This window comes from Poecile atricapillus, chromosome 3, assembly GCF_030490865.1.
Source record: "Poecile atricapillus isolate bPoeAtr1 chromosome 3, bPoeAtr1.hap1, whole genome shotgun sequence".
NCBI classification, from domain to species: domain Eukaryota; kingdom Metazoa; phylum Chordata; class Aves; order Passeriformes; family Paridae; genus Poecile; species Poecile atricapillus.
In genome coordinates, this window is record NC_081251.1 from 99617204 (window position 1) to 99642092 (window position 24889).

General features: G+C 42.5%; 1 protein-coding gene across 5 annotated transcripts; it reads left to right on the forward strand.

Annotated features, from left to right (window-relative positions):
• Positions 1-696: 696 nt before the first annotated feature.
• EPHX1 (epoxide hydrolase 1) lies at positions 697-23724 on the forward strand. Of its 5 annotated transcripts, none has more exons than XM_058834801.1 (9): positions 697-1024; positions 12013-12197; positions 13585-13765; positions 15967-16194; positions 16983-17112; positions 17741-17955; positions 19976-20084; positions 21059-21184; positions 22627-23724. In XM_058834801.1, exons 2-9 carry the CDS (start codon positions 12018-12020, stop codon positions 22850-22852), a joined length of 1395 nt encoding a protein of 464 aa, XP_058690784.1. In that variant the 5' UTR covers positions 697-1024; positions 12013-12017; the 3' UTR covers positions 22853-23724. The 5 variants fall into 5 exon arrangements, with proteins under 5 accessions (XP_058690784.1, XP_058690786.1, XP_058690788.1 ...); XM_058834803.1 differs by lacking the exon at positions 697-1024 and adding an exon at positions 1062-1193 and having other exon boundaries at positions 22627-23723; XM_058834805.1 differs by lacking the exon at positions 697-1024 and adding an exon at positions 3943-3965 and having other exon boundaries at positions 22627-23723.
• The last annotated feature ends 1165 nt before the right edge of the window (positions 23725-24889 follow it).

Genomic DNA, 24889 nt, shown 5'->3' on the forward strand with positions numbered 1-24889 from the left:
GAAATTCAACAACATCTTATTTGTATGGAAGTGAAATCCCTGTAGTCCTACAGAAGGAAGATGGACTGCTACTAAAGCTTTCGGTGTCTCAAGAAAAATAGTGCAGAGCAGTTTGTAAAGATAAATGCCCCAAAAGGAGCAGGACTCAGCCAGAACATTTGGTGTGGAAGAAGAAAACAACAAAGAAGGACAAAACTAACTTACAGAACAGTTTATGGACATGTTGCTTTAAAGAAGACTACCTTTTAATTTAGGTACTATTTCTGCTCATAACAAAATAGCATGAGAGCTGCACCAAAGGCTCTGGGCAAAGAGCTGCTTGAGCAGACTGTGATGATTGGGCTGAAGAAGTTGAAAGATGTGAAAGGAATCATTACCTGTGATTACAAGTCCGTTGAGACCCCAACAATCCAAACAGGAGCTGAGATGGCATGGAGGTGATGAAAAAAGAAGATTGGATCTTAAGAGTGAAGTGAAAGGTGAAAACTGAGATTGAATGGAAAAACCTCAGAGACGATCTAGAATTTACTATTTCCTTGTTATGTTTTTCCTGGTGGGATGAGTTGCTACAGCTTGACCTTTTGGGGCTTGTTTAGATCTCTGTGGCCAAGTTTGGAAGACCGGCCTTGGAGAACACGGGGTCAGAGAACAAGCAGCCCCGTTGGGTGCCTTTTCCGCGCGTTCCTTCTGCTGGGCACGAGTCTGTGTTTCTCTTGAGCTCTCCTACGGCGCGGCGAGCGCTGGTGAGCCCGGCTAGCAGCGCTTGGGAGCTCACAGGTGGTTCCACACCGCGGCTGCCCGGCAGTGCCCTAATTCTGGCAGGGCAGCTGGGAGCCAGCGCTCGCAGCCTGGGGCGCTCCGGGAGCCGCGGCGCCCGGCGGGGTGTGCGGGGTGTGCGGGGACAGGGCTGCGGAGCCTCTGTGCCCCGGAGCCTCTGTGCCTCGGCCCCGGGCAGAACCACATCTCCCGGCGGGCTGCGGAGCAAGGCCGGGGCCGGAGCTCGGTGCCCTCCCCGGGCCGGCAGGTGAGAGCGGCGGGGCGCGGTCCCGGGAGGGTGCGGCGGGACGGGCTCGGCTTGGGAAGTTCCCTGGCGGGATGCGAGCGGAGAGAGGAGCTTCATCTTCCCATGAGGTGAAGGAAAGCGCTTTTCCAAGCGGTTCCGTGTGTCCAAACCCCCGGGCGCTGCGCCGAAGGTCCGTAAATGCCAGAGATTGAAGGGGTGCGCGGCGCTCCGCAGCTGGAGCCCCACGGATTCCTAACAATGGGAATTGTTCAAGTGTGAATAACGCCGTGGGTCGGCTGGGGATTTTTTGTTGATTTCGGGAACAGGAGGGACCTAATCTGCATTCCTGGGATGGGAGCGTGTGTGGCATTCCCAACAGCTTGCTGGAGCCAGGGGTGCTTTTCCAGAGTAAGGTCCCTGATAAGCGGGATTTACCAGTGCTTAAGGAAACACCAATTTTATTTAGCGCTCCTCGGGAATGTGGCCAGGTTTTCCTGCTTAGTTAGAGTAAGTGGCTTTAACTATTGGCATGTAAATGGTTTTGGTTTGGTTTATTTGCTCATTTCTAAATGGGGATATGAAATTGAAGTTTTATTTATTTATGGATAATTTTGCCAGACCTGAAAATGTTTTGATTGAGTACTTTATGCATAAGTCCCTTTGCTGAACAAGCATTTTAGGCATGAGAAGAAAACCTTGCAAGTTTAATTCCTGTATTTTGTTGCATAACTGAACAATCTGCAAAGACTAAGCAAATTTTGCACACTCTGCTCAGGCTGGGTTCAGTTTGTCAGAAGAATTCAGTTGGAATTTTGATTGCCCAGGAGTTAAAACATGCCATTCTCAAATGCATTGCTTAGTTTTCTAACTATTGAGTTAGGCTGCTTTCTCTTCCCTTATTTTCCTAGCCTAGCTTTATCAAAAATAAGATGTCTAGTGATTTTAGGTGAACCTACAAGATAGGATCGGTCTTAGAAGCCAATGTCTCAAAGTTACTCGGAGAGCCACAAATGCAGGGTTCATATTTGATTGGCACTACTCTTTGGAGATGCTGTGCTTCTCCCCTGAAGCCCATATTGCTCCTGTTTGAAGTAAGCTAAAGCGGAGGCTTGAGTGCACAGATTGCTAATGCTTACTGAAAATCGATGGAAGATAGGCCCCAAAAGCAATTAAGCAGCTTTGAAAATCAATCCACAGTTGAAGTTGTCCAAGGACAGGGATTAGATCTTTGTCAGAGCTGAAGTCTTTGTGGGGAAGGTCCTGGCACAGTGTCAAGTTCATGGCTCTTTGTTCTACATCTTTTCCAGTCTGTATTAATGTAAAAACTTGTGTGTGATTTGCTTAAACTCTGGTGGCTTGTTATTTTTCCCAGAATTTGTTATTTTATTTTGTGTAATCATGGCCTTGAAGTAAATAATTTGAAATAGAGCACAGTTGGTAATAACCAGTGCAGCCAGAATCCACCTGCAAATTGTCTGTATGAATTGCCCAAAATAGGTATTGGATTTCTGCGTGCTTTAAAAGGCTTTTTCCCCCCCTGTTGATTTACTGTACTTTAGGTATTTGGTCATTCTGTAGGGCAATACCATTCTTTTCAGCCTTTTTGTTTATCCAGGGTTTCAACAAAGCTTTCAGACCTACCCAGTATTTTTAGGCATAAAATGGCAATGTTTTAGTCTTGTAAGCACTGTGAAACAAACTCAAGGCTCCTTAGTGGAAGGACCAATTTGTTCTGAGTAATTACAACAGGTAAATTAAACTGTTTGGGGTAATAATTCTGGAATGGTAATGCTCCCAGAAATTCTTGTTGCTTCAGAAATAGTTTGTCAAGTAATTTGTCAGTGGAGAAGTAGCGAAGCAGGGCTGGGTGAAGTACAACTTATAGCTCTAGCCAAGGTAAGTCGATCATCTTACATGTTCCCATGCACATTTCTTGCATTATAGTTGGAGTGTTCAAATTCTGTGGCCAGATGAGCAGAGGTAAAGCCTTTCCCATGTGGTAGAGTGTGCACTATTTCATTGAGCCTGCAAGAGTATTTTCTTTGTGCCATGCACAATCCCAGAACCAGGGCAGTCTTCTTTAAAGTGCAAGTTCCAAATGTGGCAAATAGATGTCTAATTACTGTGTAAGTCCCTGAAGAAAAGTCACTTGGAAAGTAGAGCGTCTTGCTTCTCTCTGAAGAGCTTTGGTCTGCTTGTAATTAATGTTGAAAATACTTTTTTCCCTTCTGAATACTACTGCTGAAAAAGTCCTGGATTCTTCCTCTGAACACATTATTTTTAATTAAAAGTATCATTGTGTATGTAAACGGGTATTTACATAAATAGTAAAGCACAAAACATCTTCTTCTAAAGTGGCATTTGCTTTAATATTTTGGTCATGCTAGACATGGCAGGATGGCTGACAGTGATTTGAATATACCCTGGGGTTTATGGTTGTTTTTTTTTGAAGCAGCATTCTCAGTTTTTATATATATTTAAGTGCATTGTTATTGATTAAATTGTTTCTGATTGGCAGGGCTGGGAATATTTTTGTGGGAATTGTAGCCATGCTTTGTTAGTTGTTCTTCCTTTTTTTCAATAGTGCATTTGCCAGAATGAAGAAATTACCTGTGATCGTGTTTATGGAGGGATCCTGCTGGATTAAATAACAGGAGCTGTTTGCTAGGTTTTCTCTCTGAAAAGTGAATTGTTACCCAACGTTCCTCTGGCTTTTTTTTGAAACATCTCTGCAGGAGATTATTAGATGTAATCCTTGGGACAGGAAAAGGCTCAGCAAACTTTTGGGTTTTGTTCTTTCTTTGTCTCAAGCAATTCTCACATTTATTGCACCCAGCAGTCAAATTTTGTCCATCTTGTGAATTCTGCAGTGAAGACACACAACTCTTGCTCTCCCTGTTTGTTCTGTGTCTGCAGCCTCGGTGTGCTTTGCTGTCTGATAGAAGACAAGTCTTCCTCTCAGGTAAAACACCCATGTAAGATTAGTCAAAACCCAAGCTCTGTTGGAGGACCTGGCCCTCTTGGGTACTTCATCAAGAGTGCTAATTGCTCTAATCTGGTGGGTACAGATAGTGCACTTTCCTAGACAAAGGCCATGAATCCAAACAGAACTTAAATATTGTTATTAAGAGAGAGATAAAGTAGCAAGAATTGTTCTTGTTGCATGTTTACTCTGGCACATCCTTTTGGTGTTGCAGTTATTTGACAGAAAATGATGACTACCATCTGTTCCCCTCCTCTGGCATCATTCAAAGTTCCTTTCCTCTTTGGAAATGAAGTCTTCGTAGAGAGATAACAAGTTTCAATCTCTTCCTGTTTCCATAGTCACATTTAATATTCTTCTTTCCTTTTACACTTACAGCTCTAGGCAAAGTGAATTGATTATCTTATATATGATTTTGCACATTTCTTGCATTGTACTTAGAGTATTCACGTTTTGTGGCCAGGGAATCTGGTGTCCTAGAAACAGAAGGAAATCTGAAATAATGGATGAAGTAAGGAGTCTCATCACAGAGGTAAGAGGGAGTCAGACATAATTGAGGAAGGAGGAGTGGTGGAATCATAGAAAAAGGAGGAAATGTGGAAAAGTTGGACACCACAGAGGATTGAAGTAATTTCACACTGAGGAAGGAGAGAGTCTTGGACAGAGGGAAGATCCAGTCTGGTCTGGCATCTCAGAGGTGTGACGGATTTGGACATCTCAGAGGTAAGAGGTAGTGTGGCATCAAGGAAGGAAGGAGAGTGTGTGTGTGTGTGTGTGTGTGTGTGTGTGTGTTTGTTTGTTTGTTTGTTTGTGTGTGTTGCACAGAGGTAAGAATGAGTCTGGCATCAGGAAGGAAGAAGAAAGTGTCATAACTGAGGAAGGAAGAGAGGGGTCTGACATCAGAGAGGTATGACAGAGTTGGACATCATAGAGGTAAAAGGGAATGTGGTATCCTATAGAAAGGAGGGTGTCTGGTATCAAAGATAAAGGAGGGAGTCTGGCATCACCGAGAAAGGAAGAAGTTGTTACAGAGATAAGAGAGAGTCTGACATCACAGAGGAAAGAAATAATCTGACGTCATAGAAAAAAGCAGAAAATCTTCACTAATGGAGGATGGAGTCTTATCCTAAAGGTAAGAGGGAGGCTGGTGTCACAGAGGTTAAGAGGAGGTCTGGCATCAAAGAAGATGGAGGTCATCTTGCATCCCAGAGGAAGGAGGGAGTTTGGCATCACAGAGGTTAGACTGTGCATGTCATAGGAGCTGGAGCACATTTTCATTCATGCTGCCCTTACTACTTGGAGTCATGATCCTAATTTAAATTCACAATGTGCAGTCTGCCAGAAAATTCCCCTGGCAGTCTTTATTTTCATCATTTCTATCTCCACACCTTCTTTTAATGGAATGGTTGTCATGTACTTTGTTCTTGCATACCTCAAACTGCTTGCACTCTTTTTTTTTCCCCTCTAAAGCACCACATATACGTCAATTTTGCATGTTTTAATAATTAAAGGTTTCAATAACACAGTTTTCTAACAGTGCTAATACAAAAAGCTTGTAAATCTGCTAGCTGAAAAGATCTTTCCATCCCTGATTCCATGGAAGAATCTTAAGAGACTTAGACCAATGGAAGATCCTGCAGTAAATAGAAGGGGACATGGTGTGCTGTTCCACCAAGCAGTTTGGGATGAAAACAAGTCTTATCTGGAGATCAGGGCAGGCAAAACATTGGCAATAACACCACAGTATGGAAGGAAGGTAACCTTTTACTCTTCAAAACTGGAGGATTTCGTGAAGCTAAAAATAGAGCCCAAATTTTCCTTAAGGCCAGAGGAACAATTACCTCAATCTCATTTCCTTATCTGTAATATCTCACTTTTTTGGTTCATTTCCACTTTCTCTGTAAAATGCAGATGCTGGCATGGGATGAGGAGGTGAACTTCATTATTGCTAAAAACTGGTGGAAGGCAAAACAGAACCATGTGCCATTCATAATTTCTTTTCAGACTCTAGGAATGAAATGTTGAAGTAAAGCTCAAGATGTTGTTTGGACTCTTTTGGACTGTGTAATTTAGTTGGCTGGATAGTGGCTAAGAACTGTTTAAAAAAAAAAACTTGTTACTGGCATGGTATCCTTCCCTCTTTAAACTGGAAGATGGGATTTGAGAGAACTTTCAGCAGTGTTCACCCTCCATTGTATGCCAGGCTATTTTCACTTCTCTGCACCTCTGCAAAAAATCTGTTCTTGCTGGGATTTGAGGGTCATTAAATAAATACTGGATAGGATAAATAGGATAAAATCTTTGTATGATCTAACCTTAATGCATTATTATGGTAGTTTGAACAATTTTTCACTCTTAATTATCATGACTGAATGATGCTGATTTAAGAATCCTTTTGTGGCTTTTCTGTCTGCAGAATCTTAAACAGAAATTATTGCAGATGGAGAGTGCATCTCCTTTCTCCTGAATCATGCATACAGTCATTAGATCACAATAATGGGCATTACACAGATACCAAGCTGGATTCTGTCCGTTTGAGTTTATGTAGCCCAAAGGCTTTTTTCAGAATCTTGAAAGGGAGTGGGTTTGTTCAAGCATAATAGAAGCAAAACAAGGAAAATTGATAGAAACAAATCATGTTTTTAAGCAGCACAGAAGAATGTGTGGGGCATGGCTTTGAAAGAGCAAGTCATGTGGCTTAAATATGTGTTCTTGTAAATTGAGTTTTTTCCTCTTTAGAAGGTGGTATGCAGTATTGTAAATAATGATTGGGATATGAACTTTGACTGGCCAGTGGTTACATAATTAAGCTGACCCTGGGTGAGGCAAAGTGGGTAACAGTGAACTTATTCCCATACTACTTTTCCTTTATGCTTAGCTAGACTTGGCTCTTAGTGCCTGTGGGCTTTCAGTGTACTACTAGAGAGTTAACAACAGCTTATAATTGTAGGAGAAGTTTAGGTGGGAGTGTGTTGTGTAAGGTGCTCAACCACTCCCCTGGAATAACGTGGCTCGAAGGATAAGTGCTGTAAGTGCAACTTCTGGGAGATGCGTGGGGGCACCCCCAGAGCCTAAACTGGCCCTGTTGCTTGTTCCTGCAGGTGAAGAGCTGCACGGGAGCAGTGCCTCAGTGCTGCAGGTGTGGGGTATTCCTCAGCAGGGTACTCCTGACCCTGTCTTGAGAGCAGCATGTCCCAATCCTGAGAGAGGCCTGAGGGAATGTGGTTTCACTACTTCTGGAATGTGACCTCACTCCTTGCTTGTAGCCTTCTAATTAAGTTCCTTCTGTACTGGCTAATTTCTGATTGTGAACAGTCTAGAGAAAAAAAAAAAACCTGTAAAATAGGATGATATAATCTCTTCCTGCTGTTTTGGAGATAGCATTGTGTGCCACCTCCCTGTGGCAATAAAAAATGTAAATGCTAAATTTCTTATCGAGACAAGTCAGAAACTCTATTGGATTTGTATTTCCTGTCTTTGATTTGCTTTCCTGCGTAGGATGCTTTATTTCATCTGATGCCTGCCTCTCCTCCTCCCCTACAATGTTAATGTATCATTTCATGCTCACCTGGGAGATGATATCCCTTGTAGGCAAAGCAATTTCTGCGTTGCTAAGCTATTTTCAAGCTTGTCATAATGCTCCATAAACTACAGAAATAGGAAGATTTTCTTCTCTGAGAGACTTGATGGTTTTCTGTCTGGTTTTGGTGCTACGTGATGGCAAAAATGTGATGCCTGGAGGTGGTAGAACATAGACTGAGGGTGAAGCTGTGGGGCCCGTGCCATGTCTTAGTCCCTTTTAGGCAGTGCTCAGGGACCCTTTTACAAGTGTTGTGAGTTTTTTATTGCTGTGCTGTGACAGTTCTTCAGTGGGGTTGTTTTTCCTTCAGGTCTCTAGGGAAGAGAAACTTGCAATTGTGCTCTTTGGGCAAGCCTCCATGTAAACAGAGATGCTGCAGCAAAGAGGTGCCTTCTTGGTAAAGCCTGATGTGGGACTTTATGTAAGAGAACAAAAATAAACAGAAAAATCACTTCTAAATTGAGCTGTTATTTCACCTGCAGAGTAATTATTAATCAAAAACCTTGTATCTCTCAGAGTGTGCCAAGTGCTCTGAGCTCCCTTGCAGTGTGCTGGTAAACCAGTCTTGTAGAGAAAATGTTACTAACCCTAAGCCATGATTAACTCTGGAAGCAGCAGAGTCTCACAGTTCTTGCTTCAGCCATGCAGCATTAGTTTTGCACTGACAGGGTTTGGTAGCATCCTCAAATCTGTGGCTGTTGCACATCATTCATGGCAGCTGGGTTGTGTTTGGGCCAGAACGCATTTCCAGCATTAAGGTGAAGGTCTGCACAGTTGCTTATTTCTCCAAAAACATGTTTCAGATGGATTCTAATGCTGAAATGCTGAAATGGATGGGCACTTGTAGAAGGAGAGGGGGATTTTACCATTAAGCTGTTGCATAGATGACCTCTCTGAAAATAAAGAGCACTGTTCTCTGGGGCATCTCTTCCTGTGTATTGATGAAGACAAAGCAAGACACAGGACATAGCTTTGATGTAAATAATAATAATTGCTCTATTCCTGTGGACCCCTTAGTTCTGATGTTAATGCACAGACAGAGGACAAATGAAAATGCAAAAAGGTGCTGAAAACCAGGAGTGTTTCCAACAGGGAGCTGTAAGACACTGTAAGGAACTTTTGGGGGTTTCTTGCAAACATACTTCTCGAGACATGCTTGGCCTTCTTCAAGGAGGAGCTTGTTTTTAGGCTATTTACTGGGCCCATTACATTTCAACATTTTTCTTTCAAAACATGTTTTTAAAACAACAAACCAAAAGCATTCCTCCTTGAACTCTTTAGGATAAAAGTACTGTCTAAGGTATTTAAGTGTTGTCTGTAAACAATATCTACCCTGAAGTACAGCAGAGTCTCAGAGGACCATGGAATAAATATAAATACTTCTTTCCAAGATCTTGCCTTTGGTCACATAAAAAGAGGAAAAAGCCAAACCAAAACATGGATTCCCTTTGAAGCACTCATTTATAAAGGCAGTGTGCCAGTGTGGTTGCATCGAGAGACTTCACACAATAAAACCACCCGCACTTTGTTGTTGACATCTCTGAAAACTGAGGGTAGAAAACTGTTATTGTACCTGTTTGTCCTTCCACATTCATGGTGCTGTATTTCTGCATGGTGGAATAAGTGTTAAGGAGCTGATACCTTCCATTTCACCACAGATCTCAGTAATGATTAGCTGAGGAAATTCTGGTGCAGATGCATCACAACTGAGGCTGCTCTGTGCTGCTCAAACAACACACAAGGGTTCCAGGGAAGCAACTTGAATAGTGAACTTGGGAAATCACTGCTCTGAGCAGCCTCCTCTGGGCCCAGGCTGGAGCTGTTGGTAGGGAACATGCTGCATCCCAGCAGCTCATCCCTCACAAAACAATCCTGTTGAGTGAACTGGTGCAAGTTAAATACTGGTGACGCACTTGGTCCTTCCCTTCCTGGGCACTCACGAGAAAATGTGACACAGTTGGAGCTTTGGGACTCGTGATCATTATAATCAGGAATTTTACAGGCAGTTTCAAGGGAACTGGGAGAGATTGAATACAGACTATCTCTGTTAGCAAAAAATAATCCAACCCATATCAGAGGCAGCTTCTTCCAAGTCAGGATGACATCTCTTGCAAATCAATTTGTCACCAGCCTCAACTATCTGCAATAGAAGACAGGATTCTTGTGAGACGTGAAGCCGCACTCAATCCCTCCCCAGGTCTCCTGCTGCAAAAGTTCTGCTTTCTCAAGTGTCCTTGAGAGCAGATGAGGGGGAGCAGAAATGGCTCTCTAGCTCTGGGCACTCCAGTGCCTTAGGACACGAGGGTTTCTCTCTGAGGAGCGGGCTGAGGTTGTGTTCCTGGGCAGAGCAGCTCCGTGTTGGGTGCTGTGCCTCGGTCACGGTGCTGGCAGGGGCTGCGGTGCTGATGCAGCAGGAGCAGGAGAAAGGGAGCTCTGTTTTGGGAGGTAGCCCGGCCTGAACAACGGGGCTGGTGCTGACAGCAGCGCTTCTGTTTGCTGGGGGGCTCTGGAAACAGATTGGAGTTGGCCAAGAGTTTGGATTTTTCTGTGTGGTGTTTACATAGTTATGGTGGTGAACCTTGCTAGTCTAGACACAGCCCAAGCTGTGTTGTGATTTCGGGGAAGTTGCTGTTTTTCTCCGTGAAGGCTTAGGAGTAGAAATGTTATAAAATGCTGTGGTAGGTATAATTTCTATGTAAAGTGCTCTGAGGTTTCTAGAAACCCCTCCAGTTCTGCTTTGCAGTAAAATTTAATTGTGCTCAGGATGCTCCTAAACTGCATTGGTCTGTGTGCTGAGGCAAGCTGAAATTGGATAAACTTTTTAATTCTGGGCTGAGTTATGGCCTGGGTGTTGTAAAGGTGGGGAAAGAGTGTTGTCTTGCACTCCAGATAACATTGTGAAGAAAAACAAGTGGCAGAAATTATGGAATCACCAGTGAAACAAATGAACAAATCAAGTCTTTTAAGTGCCTATCATTCCCAATAGCTTCAGCCTCTGAGGATTCCGGCACTTTCAAGGCTGTAGCACTTGCATGTGTGAAAAATAGTTGGGGGGTTTTTGGCGGTTTTTTTTGGCTTTTTTTTTCTGTAGCTTGCTCAATCTGCAGAGTGCCTGGCTTCTGTACAAGTGTTCTATGGGTGCTTCCCTTGACTTACATATTTATTTATTTATTGTCAGCCACTAGAAAATTAAACTCAAGAAACTGACTAAAACCTGTCCTGTCACATAAAGGCACTTAAATGATTCCATTCAATTTAATTCCTGCTCTAATCCTGTGAATTCCTGTTAACTTGTGTTAAAATTCCTGTTTTGATACAGGAGTAAATTTGGTCCATTCTGATGACTCTTTGAGCCATTCCAGAGCATCAAATTACTCTGCAGCAGCAAAACCAACAAAACCTTCTGGCTCTAGAGAGAATAAAGACATTCTGGGTCATAAACAATCCTTGCCCTACAGAAGTTTTGAAATACTTGATGTCTTAGCAATTCCCCAGCAAATGCGTGTTTGAAGCACAACATTCTTTAAAATTATGCATTAAAATGATGACACTACTGTTCCCCAAACCATCTTACAAATGTTTCTTACACTTACAGGCATGCTTGAAAATGTTAATTATTAAATACAAGTTGTAGTGGCTTTTTGTACTTGCAGCACAAAACAGTTCAAATATATTCAAAATGGATTTTTTTTTGTTATTGTTGGGATGCTCTGTTTGACTGAAGCACAGCAGCCCTGCAGCTGGGTTATGCAGATGTGCTGTGAAATCAGGTTGCTCTGCACCTTGACAGAATTTTATCACTTGGGAATGTGATCACATTTTAGAGCATGGGCTTCTGTTTTCTCTTTAAAACAGTTCACAGGGAGAAGGAAAGGGAGGGTGTGACCACCCTTTGCACTGCTGTTCAAGGGTTGTGCAAATATATCCCTGCTCCACTTCCTGGCTGACTCGGAGGTACAAGGTGGCTGCCCTCACACTGTTCACCTTTTATTCTGTATATATATGTCTTGTTTTTCTTTCCCTCCAAATCTACAGCAGTAGAAGTGTATAAGCCTTGCTGAAGAGAAGCTCTGCCATGGGATTTGTGGGGAATCTAGAGCTTCAGAGGAAGAGAAAGCATCAAATGTGAATTATATAATTGCAATTATTAAGTTATATTTATGTTATAGCCACATTATAATGACTATTTAATTGCCACATTGTCTCTTTACTTGCTTTGAGTTCTGTTTTTATTATGAGTCTTTTATTTAAAATATTTTTTCCTCATTTGGGCAGGTTAAAACATTTTATTTCAGAAATTTCACAGAAGTATAAATATCATGTGAGTGCCAGGACATCCTGTAGCTGGAATCCTGTCTAAAATGGGAAAACCTCTGTAGTCTTCACAAAGAATGTGTGTCTCTCTGAGCTGATCGAGCTCACCAGAATTTTGTTCCTCTCTTGCAGGCATCATGCTGCTCGAGGTGTTCCTGGTCCTGGGGACACTCCTTATCTACTTCTTATTTTCCAAGAAGAAGGAAGAGATGCTGCCCTTCAAAGATGGCTGGTGGGGCAAGGGACAAAAGCCTGTGACTAAAGAAGACTCAAGTATTAGGCCATTTAAGGTGGAGACCACAGAGGAAGAGCTGAGTGTAAGCAAATCTCTGTGCTGGGGGAGGGAAGGAAGAAATGGCCAAATAGATGCAGAATGTATTTGGAAGTAATTTTTAAATTGAGCCAACAGAGTGCCAGTGATGTCCAGGCCTTGGGGGAAGGGATTTTTCAGTACTTCAGAAGATAGGTATGAATAGGCAGATCTCACTGTATAATTTTGTTCTCAGCTGGTTCTTGCATGATTGCTGGTAAATAAACCTACTCTGCAAAGCCTAATAAACATAAAAATCATATTACAGATTACTCAACTCTGTTTTTCTGTTTGTGCATTTTCCTCAGTTTGTGTAGACCAGAATAAGAACAATGTCTTTTTTTTTTTCCCCTTTTCTTTCCAAAGCAATTACAAATACCTAATTTTCTTGACTGCTTTATGTTTGCAGCTGTGTTGGATGCTGATTCTTCTGTAATTAATAGTCTACTTTGGTCAACACTAAATTACCGTGGTAATTACAGTAAACACATACGTTGCAGAATTTGTTGGATAGAAAGATTTTGATTGTGTGTGTTTAAGACAGGGATTGAACGATTTCATAGATCTTTGTGGAATCATGGTTCAAACAATACTCATGGGATTGCTCATATTATTAATTTATAATAGATTCCTAATTTCTCAGCAAGGCCTGGGTTTTTTAACTCTTTGCTTGCCCTTCTTAGTAGTATTGAGGGACATTGGTCTCCGTTATGTTTTCCCCTTACACCGCAGACACTAAGATGGATAATTTCCAACTTCGGTTGAGCAGGATTAGATTTCCAGATCGGCCTTTCAGCTACTCTGTGGTTCTGTTGGCAGTAGGAAGGGGCTCTTGGCTGTCCTTCCCTGCTGAGTGATCTTGCAGTATCACCAGCATCCCCTGTATTCCTGAAGTGCAGTGGGAAGGTGACTGTCATTGTTATTCCAGATTGGCAAACTTTAATTTCAGTCTAATTTCTCCAACTTGCTGTTTATCCAAAATCCTTCTGAATGTTTCCTGGTGAAGACCTCCTACCCCTGGGTTTGGGTAGGAAAGCAAAAGGTTTGGGCCAGATCCATGCATTGACTGTGAGGAAAGTGCCCTGGAAAGGCTCTTTGAAGCCACAGCAGTGCCAGCAGAGCATCTTGCCCTCTGTGGTTCTCAGCCTGGCAGACAGGTTAGGCAGCCCTGCAGAACAAAGGCTGAGAACAGCTGTGAATGGAAGAGGAAGGAGGCCATCTGGAGGAGGAAAAGAACTGGAACAGTGACGGAGCATCAGCAAAAGGCACAGTTGTCTAATTAGAGATGTTATATCCATTGTTCTCATTTCATGGGGGAATAACTAGAAGTCATACACAGCCCAAGACAGCACACACTAGTGCTTTTAATGTCTCTTCTCTCTTTGTTGCTGTAGGATTTATTTAGGAGACTTGACCAGGCTCGATTCACTGAGCCACTGGAGAACAGTTGCTTCCATTATGGAACTAACTCAGTGCATCTCAGGAAGGTTGTGTCCTACTGGAAAAACCAGTTCAATTGGAAGAAACAAGTTGAAGTCCTCAACAAGTACCCACAATTCAAAACAAAGATTCAAGGTGTGTAGTTTTTCCCCTTAAAATATAGACAGCAATAGATAAATTTGTCTGCAAGGGAACTTGGTGGGAAGAAGGCTGTGGTTGTGTCACAGGGCCTTCCCTCCCTGGCTGCCATAGTCTGGATCTCTGGCATCACTGCTGAAGGAGCAGGGATCTCCTTCGGTGTAACTGAAGCCTTTAGGACAAGGAATGACAAGTGGAATTTCCTGTGCATGAGCGGGCTGTCAGCTGGTGTTAACAGGAGCCAAGCATGGGTGTTTGGAAGCAGAAGTGGATCTTAAGATATACACATGTTCCCTGCCTCGCATGCAGTCGTGCAAAAATTCCCACAGATGTCTCCTCCTGCTCCTTGGAGCTGCCCAGCTGCCGCTGTCACAGTGAGGCCATCAGCCTGGCAGCCCTCCTCAGCTGGGCAGGTTGTCCCTGCCTGACAGGGCAGATGTGCTCCACTGCACTTCTTCAGGCATTCCCAGGCCTAGGAATGCACAATGCCTTTCCCCTGGGGTTGATGTGCTGCCAGGTGTGAGGGAATGGTTTCTCTTCAATCAAAGCACACTGCACCTCTCCAGAGTTCATTCAAGCCAAGGTCTGCTGGTGCTGGGCTTTTTAAAATGCCTGATTTAGGATGGTGCTTGGGTCATTTGTGGCTGCAGTCCTTGATCTAGAGCACAGCAGGCAATTGTCTCACAAGATGGCAAAATTTAACCTTAACAGAGCATTTTTCTCCGTTTTTACTTGCACCCATAACTGTGTGTTATTTCAAATGGTGTGGTTTGCCATAATATTTTAAATGGATTTGGGATAAATGGTGCTACATAATGGTTAGAGCACAAAGCATTTATTTAAATGCTTTAATGGTTAGTGCTGAAAAAGATAAAAACAGAAAGTCTTCCCTTAAAAAAGAAGAAAAAAAGCACCATCTGAGACAAGAAAGGGAGAAGCAGCTAAGGACAATACTCTATGTATAGCAACGGGAAGGGAAATTTCTGTGTTGGGAAAGATTACAGAGAGGAGATATGAAAAGACAAGGTCAAACAGGCTGTGTATCAGATTTCTACCTTCTGTCATCACTTGAAGGCTTTTCAGAGAATACAGAGATTCACAGAAGTGTCAAGGATGGGGAAATCTCAAGTCAGTGAAAGACGGTGGGATCACTGGTAGAGTTGACGTGAGTAAAATATACTTAAATACATCAAGAAATGAGGCATTCAGGCTCTGCTGAGAACAAATTCCTGTTTCCTGGAAAACAAAGCCCTGAGTTAGTTTGAGGAAGAGCAGCTCACCTGAAGCAGGTAGTGCAATGCTGTGTGAAGCTTTCCTGCTGGAAAAAAAAGTCACAATGGAAACCACATTGCAGATTTTACCTTTTACTGAACAAGCAGGAGACCGGTACTAGAACATAGGTCCCTGTTTACTTACTTAAAGAGATACTGAAAGCATAGGATAATGGGTAGGAAAGAACTACAAAAATGAACGCTTTAACTCTCTTTTAGCAAGGCATAAAGTCCCCAACTCAGCTTGATTGGTTTATCAGCAGATAAGATGTGTGACCTGATTACAGGAAGCTTCCACAGACAGAGAATACTTACTGAAGGCTTTTCAAATTCCTTTTGTGCAGCATTTAGGGTCAGTGGCTGGGGACAGAAGCCAGACACGTTCAAATGGAAAGTAAGGCATGCGCAAAATGAGGAAAGTGATTCATGCCCCCAAACAAACAGCTGCAAGTTGTGATGGATTCCCTATCTCTTGGTGCCTTCAAGCTGCAATTGTAGGCCTTTCAGGAAGAAAAATCTGTGGCTGACTGAAGCCTATCCTGTGCCATGTAGGGACATTTGGATAAAATTTAAGGGCACTTGGACTAAATGATATAATTGTCTCCTCTGCCTGTAAGCTGTGTGAGTCACTGTGTTACTGTTGGTAGATTGCTTCACTTCTGTGTCTCAATTTGCCAAACTATTTTAAAACAGAAGTAGCCAACCTCATTTTGCTGCTGTGACACTTAATTGCCCATTATAAAGTACTTTAAGGTCCTTGGATAAATGCATCCAGAGAGATGCAGTGTCTTTGCACACTCACCAAGAAAAAGGACTGGAGAAAAGCTTTATTTGTTATCTGTTCTGTGACTACTTTCAGTGTTGTGATGTAATTCAGTGATGTGACAGTAAATTTGGGCATGCTAATTATTGATTTTATTTTTACAGGCATTGATATCCATTTTGTTCATGTAAAGCCTCCTCGTTTGCCTGAAGGCCAGGCTGCAAAGCCACTATTAATGGTTCATGGTTGGCCTGGCTCATTTTACGAGTTTTACAAAATTATCCCTCTCCTGACGGATCCTGCAAGCCACGGTCTCGGTGATGAGCACATTTTTGAAGTCATTTGCCCATCTATCCCTGGTTATGGTTTCTCAGAAGCACCCCACAAAAAAGGTATGATGCAGGAGAAGAAACTGAGCCCCAACAAGCCCAGTCTCACAGCAAGGCAGCCTCTGTTAGCAGAACAGCAGCTCCTGTTACATATTTCTTGTTTTCCCAGTGAGGAAACAGAGATCCTGAGTGTGGTGTGGGAGGAGGGAGATAAGGGGGTGACTTTGGGTGACATCACTGGCTGGTTTCTGGAGCAATGTGTAGGTAATTTGAAAAGAACCATAAAAAGCTATGAACTGACAACTCAAGAGTTGTAATTGCATCCATGAATTGTCTGTGAGTGAGCAGGCAGGGTAAATTTAATTTGTTACTGTTCCTTTTGGTTGTTTTGCATCCATATTGGACAGCATTGTACAAGTAGGTGAGAAGGAAGAGTTGAAACAAGGCAGTTCATGTATCCACATGGCAGATTGCAGCCAAATACCTGCTTGCTCAGCTTGTGCTCTGAGTTTAAAGTGGTACTGAATTTAGTATTTAACTGCATGTGCAGGTGAATGACATGGGCGAGGTTGGGTTTGCTTTTCTCTGCTTCCCTGGCTATGATTTTCATGGTCAGTGTTCAGAGCAGTGGAGAGGTCTGTAACAAAGGCTGGAGTTTGTTCTCCTCATGGTTTCTGCTTTTTCTCTATGCTTGGATACTGAGCAAGGGCTTCCACAGAGTCAGGCAAGGAGAAATGGACTTGCAGCTTTTGAGGAACTTGAATGTTGCCTCGATGTGGAGAATCAGTACTGCAGGACCAGAAGTTTGGGTGGAATTAATGCAACAAAAGTGTTCTGTTCTTTTAATGCAGACTTCAATTCTGTGAGTGCTGCTTCTGTTTTTTATGAATTGATGCTCAGACTGGGATTCAATGAGTTCTACACCCAGGGTGGTGACTGGGGCTGGCTCATCTGCACCAACCTGGCCCAGATAGCTCCCAAGTGAGTACCCCCTTGGTCCTGCTGTTTTACTCTATGAATAGTTATTTCCTGTGCACTTGGGAGTTCCTGCCCAAGTCCTTGCTGTGTGGTTTCTCTCTTTGGTGCTTAGTGTTAAGCAAAGATCCAGAATTACATACTCTAGGTTATATTTAATGTTTTTTTCTTTCAAACAGTTGTGCAGTAATTTTGTCATGGCCTTGCTGAGGTCTGGAGTAGGACAAGTACTTGTAAAGAAAAAAAAAAGGAGGATTTGTGGCTTTGTGCCTTGGAGTGTGTGCTGATTACTGACAGTTGTCCTTTTGACTTGTCATTTTTGTTTGAAAAGCCACACTACAACGGGCAGCTGAGGTCATGATGTCATTAACAGGCTGGAATTCAAGTATGTCCATTTTTGTTAATAACATTTTAAATGTTACAGGTCACAGCACCAAGCCTGGCAGAGTTCAAGAAGCATTTGGACAATGCTCTCAGGCACATGGTGTGATTTTTGGGGCTGTCCTGTGAAGCGCCAGGAGTTGGACTTTGATGATCCTTGTGGGTCCCTTCCAACTCAGGATGGTTTATGATTCTAAACACAACAACTTGAAACTTTTATTAACTTGTGGGGTTTTTCTGTTTTTGTCTTTAGCCATGTGAAAGGTCTCCATTTAAATATGGTCTTAGTTTCGAAGCTGGGACTCACTCAGCTGCTCTCCGTCCTGCTGGGCCGGTACTTCCCAGGGCTCTTCGGATTCCAGGATGAAGATGTCAGGAGGATGTTCCCCTTCTTGAAAAAAGGGCTCTACAAGATCTTGTCTGAGTTTGGCTACGCTCACATACAGGCTACAAAGCCGGATACTGTTGGTAAAACAAACAAAAAAAACCCCCACAACCTTTTTTTGAGCTCGGAATACTTAAGTCTCTTCCCTTTAGTTGTACTTTCATAGAAGCAAAATGTACTACTTAAAATATGCATAAAAGAATTTTTTTTTGCAGTGTATCTGCACATCCAAACTGAGTGTGCTCCAAGTGCCACTGACCTCATTTTCCAGTTTTCATAAATAAAATAGATTGTTTAATATTTTTCCCACTTCTGCTATCACTGGGGACTGTAATTCCATTTCAAATGCAGCTCTGCTGAGAGCAAAAGATAATTTTTTCTCAGAGAATGGATCACATTCAAATAATGTAAACTACAAGAAGCTTTTAGCTGTAGCAGCACACAATGTAGCTTATTTATTATAGAGATAAGTAATACCTGAGAAATAAAATCAAATTTCATTTTCGTTCATTGTTCTGAATCACTTGCAGACTTTCACGGAAAAAAAATTGTAGCTATGAATGTTCTTTCTAGATGAGCTAGTTACTCACATGGTTTAACTCTGAGAATTAAGTGTTTCCATTTCAATAACATCTTTTGTGACTGAATTGGACAACTGAGTCAAGAGTACTGACTACATTTGAGTTTGGTGAACAGCAATTCACTGATGGATTTTATTTAAAACATAACTAAGGGAAATATTTCTTAATGGTTTTCCATAAGCTTACCTTCAGAGGCAGAAGTATGTTCTAAAAATGTGTAGGCAAAAGGATAATTGTATAGATTTAAAATAATTTTGCTTCCGTTGAGTTTTGGTTTCTAAAAATTGCCAGTCTTTTGTGCTTTAGGAAAGAGAGGGAAGGTGATATCTGGAAGATGCCATGCTCCTGCTCAATCAGAATTCTGGCTGATTCTTGTCCTTACCAGTCACCTGTGGTCTGTGTAGAGCAGTCTGTGCTGGGAACCAGCAGCCAGTCCATGATTTGGGAGCTGGAGCTCTCCAAAGGACAAAGAGAGTATCAGGGCAGTGGCAGGTTCCTGAAAGGAGAAAAACACTCTGAAGAAATTTCTGACAGAAATGCCTGAATTCCAAGTGCTCTGAGGACCAGTGTCCATTTTTCTCTATGTAAAACAGATGCACTCTACTCACAGTGAGTAGATGAGAACAGGCAATTGTTTGTCATGTCCAGCACATCTGGAAAGTGCTCAACAGAACTTTTTCAAACACTTGCTATTTCAGTCATCAATAGTAGTTGCTTAATGACTGAAATTCCACTGTCATTTTAAAATAGCAATTACTGATGAAATTGTGCCAGCTGCAGTGTTAGGCACCTTCCTGGAAGGCTGGGTTTCATGGGTGGAACTTCGAATATGTTGTTGGTCCTTGGGAACAGCTTTTCCTCATGCTTTACTGAGAAGCTGGGACAGTTCAGGGTCCCTTGTATTTCACAGCTCTAGGATGTGTGATCAGAGTTCCAAGTGCAGGTGTGTTCTTTCTGTCCAAGAAAAGCAAACTATAAAATCTATATGGAGGCTTGTTCTACATGAAGGCAGTTTGCTACTGCTAATTCAGAAGATGGACCGTTTAGTGGAGCCTTGCTGTTCCTTAATGACTTTCTAATAATCCTTAAAATGTTTTTGCTGTTAGATAATGCTGCAAATCCTCCTGGTCATGTGTAGGCATGTGGGGTTTGGCTCTGTAATGCTGTTTAATACATGACAACTTCCAGATTAATGGAAGCAAACCCTCCTTGGCACATAGAGCTTAATCTTATTAGCTTACCAGAAAAAAAGAAAAGCCAGCAGAAATCCAATACTGTTACATCAGTTCAAAAAACGTTCAATGTGAGCTAATGTGGAGTCTGCTCGTTTGCAGATACTTTTAGTTTATGATTTGGCATTAAATGGCTCCAACTCATTGTACTATTTTCTTTATTTAAGAAAGCAGATGATGGAACAGCTTTGTAAAGTTACATCCCCTGTATTATAAAAGGCAGCTTCTCTAACACTCTGAGTTTAGTAGTTGGATATCAGTTACAGTTAAATTTTCCTCCTCCTATACAGGCTGTGGTTTGAATGACTCTCCTGTGGGACTGGCTGCATACATCTTGGAGAAGTTTTCTTCATGGACTGATATGGAATTCCAGAATTTAGAGGATGGAGGACTAGAGAGGTGAGCCCTTTCTCTCCTGCCATGTTGGATGAGGTGACTAAGCCCAGAGTCACAGCTGAAGAGTTCTGTCTGAAGTGGTCACCTCACACCTCTGGGAGTCTGTAGTGACCACAGCTGGTGCAGGGCTGCACTCCAGCACACACAGAGGCAAACAGCCCATGGAGGCTGATGGATTCCCTTCCCACTTCAATCTCCTAGAAAAGAAATACACCCTGCAACTCCTGGATATTAAAAACTGACTTATGGGGAATAATCGCATTAGGAAGCAAAATCTGAAAGTTTAAGCCACATTAAGATGCTGGCAACTCATGATTCATTGTAATACTGACAGTTAACTCTCTGTGAATTGGCATTGGATTGATTGTTACTGCTTCATCTACCTACCATTTTCTAATAAAGGATTATGTTCAGTGTGCAGCAGAAATCAGAGCTGAAACCCCCTTTAAGAGTTACCTGTCAGGAATGGAGAGAGGGGGCATGCTATGGAAAGACCCAGTTGCAGCAGATTTACATGGAATGTTTGCACAGCTAATAATTTTATATGAAACATGCACTGTTTACAGCACATGTTGGTGTGTGAGGCCTCTGTTGAAGGCTCATGGTAGTATTTCAGATTGTCATTAATAAATGGCACAAGCTGTTGCATGTGCTGCTCTGCTCCCACCCTCCCAGTCTGTGGACAGGAGAGACTGCCATGCTGGAGCATAAGGTGCTTGTTGGAATCTGTCTTCCATGTAGGAGTTAAAAAGTCACTTCCCAGTTTGTGTCTGAAAGCCTTTACCATCCTTAATTGGTCACTGGCAGACAGAGGGGGATTAATAACTCCACCTCTCCTCTCTTAACCAAATTAACTATTTTTTTCTTACTTTTTTTTTTTTTTTTCCTTAAAACCAAACCAAAGTCAAGCCCCTGCTAAAGTGATGCAAGTAAGTTTTCAGTTCTAATTAAGCAGTCTCTTGTGCTTGCCTCTTCAGGAAGTTCAGCCTGGATGATCTGCTCACCAATATCATGATCTACTGGGTGTCAGGCTGCATTGTCTCCTCCATGCGTTTCTACAAAGAAAACATGGAGAAGGGGATAGGCACACAGAAGCATGAAAAGTAAGTGTGGCTTCTTCTCTTTAAGTACTTTGCCCTGAGCTTAATTTTATAGTTGCATGCCTTATAGATTTCTGAATGCTGAGAAAAAACACTGCTCTATCACAGTATTCCTCAGGTATTTGGTGTGCTGTGCTGTGCTTGGGAAACACGGTGCTTAGGTAGGAATCCTGAGCCATCAGTGAGGAGATCTGACTGGAGGCACTGCTGGAGGGCCTCCCATTCATGGTATATCCATGTACTTCCAGATTTTATTTCAGTTACTAAATCAGCCTGTGACTGAGTCACACAGTCAGTTTTGTTTAGTGTAGTTGGTTGTACTTTTAGTACTTTTCTGGACACGCTTTGCCGGTTTCAGCAAAAGGCCTGAGTCCTTCCTTTGGAAGCAACTTCAGCCTGCTGCCAAACTGCATCACTGAGGAGTCAGTGAGACTGATGTGGCTGCTGCTGCTCAGACAGCAGCTTGGTTGCATGTACTTGTGTCAGCTTGAGTATGAGTGAAGGCTTAAACCTGCCCCAAGGTATTTACAACCACAGCTTAGTGCCATGGTATTTATTTAGCTGTGAAATGATGCTCCCAGGAAGCTGACTCAGTTCCTGAAGTGGTTGTGGCTATGCTGTGGGCAGTATCTTGCTCTGGTTCTGCCTGCATGAGATGAGCCATGTGAGCTTCTATGTGCCTAGAGGACAGTCTCAAAGTCTTGTGTAAAGTTCTGACCTCAGGCTTCCAGTGGCTACATACCCAGCACTTCTTGTATCTACATTTTAAAGTCTTTCACTTCTGACAGTGCAGCTTATGTGTATGGGATATTTAAACCTGGAAAATGTGGCTCTTAGAACAAGCACAGATCATTCACACCCCTCGAATCCAGTTACTTGTTTACACTTCCTAATGTGAAGAATGTTTTGTAGTGCTCCTTTGGGCCAGTTAAAAGCAAGGGCTATTTTACAAGGTATAGTCTCACATATAGCAATGTTGCTTCTGAACTAGTCTAGATTATTAGCATTCCTCTCTTCTCTCCCCATATGAAGCAATTGTTCTCCTGCCTACCCTCCAGTTGTCCTCCCAGGCTTAGTATATTTGAGTGGTTATCTTCTCTGTAAATCTCTCTCCAGCTCTAATCAAATTGTGTGCCTGCCCCTCAATTTGAGCCCTGTGTACAGCAAGAGGAAGTTTGCTGCCCTCCACCTCCTAGGGCTCTCCTCTCCCTTTTCATGCACCTGAGCCTCATGCCCTGGAGCCCTTGCAAAATTGCTTTAATATCATTGTATGCAAAAAAATTCTCATGAATTAGAGGGCTGTCTTCGGTTTTAGGATCTGGAACTCAAAATTTTAATGCTTAACAAGAGTGTGCCCAACTGTTTAGGAACATTTCCTCGGGACTTTTGATTTGTTACAAATTTAAGTGTTTGGAAGACGACAGTGATTCTCTCTCCTCTCTCAGGCTCACAGTACAGGTACCCACTGGCATTGCCTCCTTCCCTAATGAAATCCTGCACACACCTCAGGCTTGGGCCAAGAAGAAGTACACCAACATCATCTCCTTCCACTTCATGCCTCGAGGTGGCCATTTCGCAGCCTTCGAGGAGCCTGAACTTCTTGCTAAAGATATTCTGCAATTTGTTGACAAAGTAGAGAAAGAACAATTCTGGAAAAAGAAAGGGGAATAACTTCCCTAAGAAACAGCAGGGTAATTACTTTTAGCTTAGCACACGTACAGGGCTTACTAAGTCTACTGTAATTAGATCTTACTGTTGACCAGATATGAGCAAGGACAGAAAGAAAAACACAGTGTATCTCTGGACCAATGGATTTTGGGTTGGGCTTTTTTTTTTTTTTTGGTTCAGCTAGGCTAAGAAAGTAGCATGAAGAGTACTTGGGTATCTTCTAAAACATTCTGTAGTATTCTTGACTCTTTCTTTGAGATTGAAAAATAGACCTCACAGCTACTAATGGACCTAGTAATAGTTTAACTGTTATGAAAGGCTTTTTTTTTTCATGGAAGCAGTAAAATTTGAGTTGCTGTGAGTACGAAGTTCCTCACATAAAGAGTGGGGAGCAGCCTGGCAGGACCTAACTTGCATGAGTGCATGAATCAGCATTGAATCTTTAAACTGCCTTCTGCTGGCTGCCTTTCTCTTCCAGCCTGGGCTGTAAAGCAGCTTCCTGGCTGTGAAGAAGCTGGACTGCCCTGTGCCATGCTCCTGGGATATGTGAGGAGCAGCTGAAACACACAGGTGCCTGTAGCTCAGTCCAGGAGGAGGGGCTGGGTAGGAGTAACTACAGCCCCAGCTACCTCTGCACTGAATTTGCACTCTTAAACCATAGCCCTAGATAGGCTCAACACACTGTGGCTTTGCACTGCTATGGCAGGGTATTGTAAATACCTCTTGCTAAAGAATAAAAACATGGCTGATTCAAAAGTAAAAGTGCATTAAATATTTGAATAACTCCTGTGTGATTCTTTTAATTCTTTTAACAACTGAGATTTTGCAGATACCAGCAAAGAGAAGCATCAGCTCAGAGCCTATCAATTCTGTACTGCATCTGTCACAAAGGTCAGATTGAAGGCAAACTGCTCAAAGCAAAGTGAAAGGCTGTATGGCGTTACCAGCTCCTGTTCCTAGTGTGTATAGCTGAGCTTCAAACAGGTCTTAAAACATCTGCAGATGACTGATTTCAGTGTGGTTTTATTCTCCAGTCACTTCTGATGTCTTTCTCTACTCTGAAAGCACAAAGAAATACAATCTATCAATAACAGTTGCATGGATTAGTATTATTTCATGATATTGAGATGGAAGCTAAGATCAGAAGCTCAGCAGATCCATACTCCATCCCACAAGGTGTTAGACATAAGCATACCACATAGTTTGTTTCACAGAAGGCAAGTTGATTCTCCTGCTGAGCACATTCAAATCCTAGTGCTGAAAGCCACCAGCAACCCTGACAGAAAATTGTTAGGGCAGATGGGCTGTGGACCAGCCTGGATCAGTTTTCTGAGCGGAGATGAGACCTCTTGCTCCCTCTGCTTTGCTGCACCTGGGTGCCAGTAGAGTAAGGCAGAGGACTCTCAGGTCTTCCTACTAGATATGATCCTCAAGTTGTTCCTTGAGTTCTTTAAGACAGCTATTTGCTTCCAGAATAGCAGTGAGCACTAATTCCATGCTTACTTGTAAATGCTTTCATTTAGTCAAAAAATTTGTGTTCACAATTTTGAATTGATGCAGATTTTGAATTGATGCACAATTTTGAAGTGATGCAGGCCAGTCACTCAGGAGAAAAACACAGAATCATTCCCTTTGAAACAGACTCTCTGTGGAGAAGACCCTCCCCAGACTTGTTTCAGGAGCAGTGAAGTGAAAGAGGGCTCCTTATTCAGGAGGAATTGGCTCACCTCTGACAAGAACAGCTGCTACAGGCACCACAATACACCCTCCTGCACAAGTCTGTCCTGTTCTGCTCTGCACACCAGGTTGCTCTTCAGGGTTTGATAAACTACTGCCTGAAAGAGAGACAAATCTGTACCTAAAAGGTCTAGATTTTAGGAGTTTGAAAATTATAACCAAACACCTGATATATAGCAGAGTTCTGAATTTTAATGTCACACTTCTCAAACCTTAAGCCCAGAGCTCTCAGCAGCTGTTGCTTATCACCTACTTACCTACAGTTAGATAAAAATGCAGTGAAATACTATACAAAGTGAAAAA

Coding starts and splice junctions, on each gene's coding strand:
- EPHX1 (XM_058834801.1), top strand. CDS start 12,018: ATGCTGCTCGAGGTGTTCCTGGTCCTGGGGACACTCCTTATCTACTTC. Junction 20,085..21,058: donor GAGGATGGAGGACTAGAGAG/GTGAGCCCTTTC, acceptor TTGCCTCTTCAG/GAAGTTCAGCCTGGATGATC. Junction 21,185..22,626: donor GGCACACAGAAGCATGAAAA/GTAAGTGTGGCT, acceptor CTCCTCTCTCAG/GCTCACAGTACAGGTACCCA.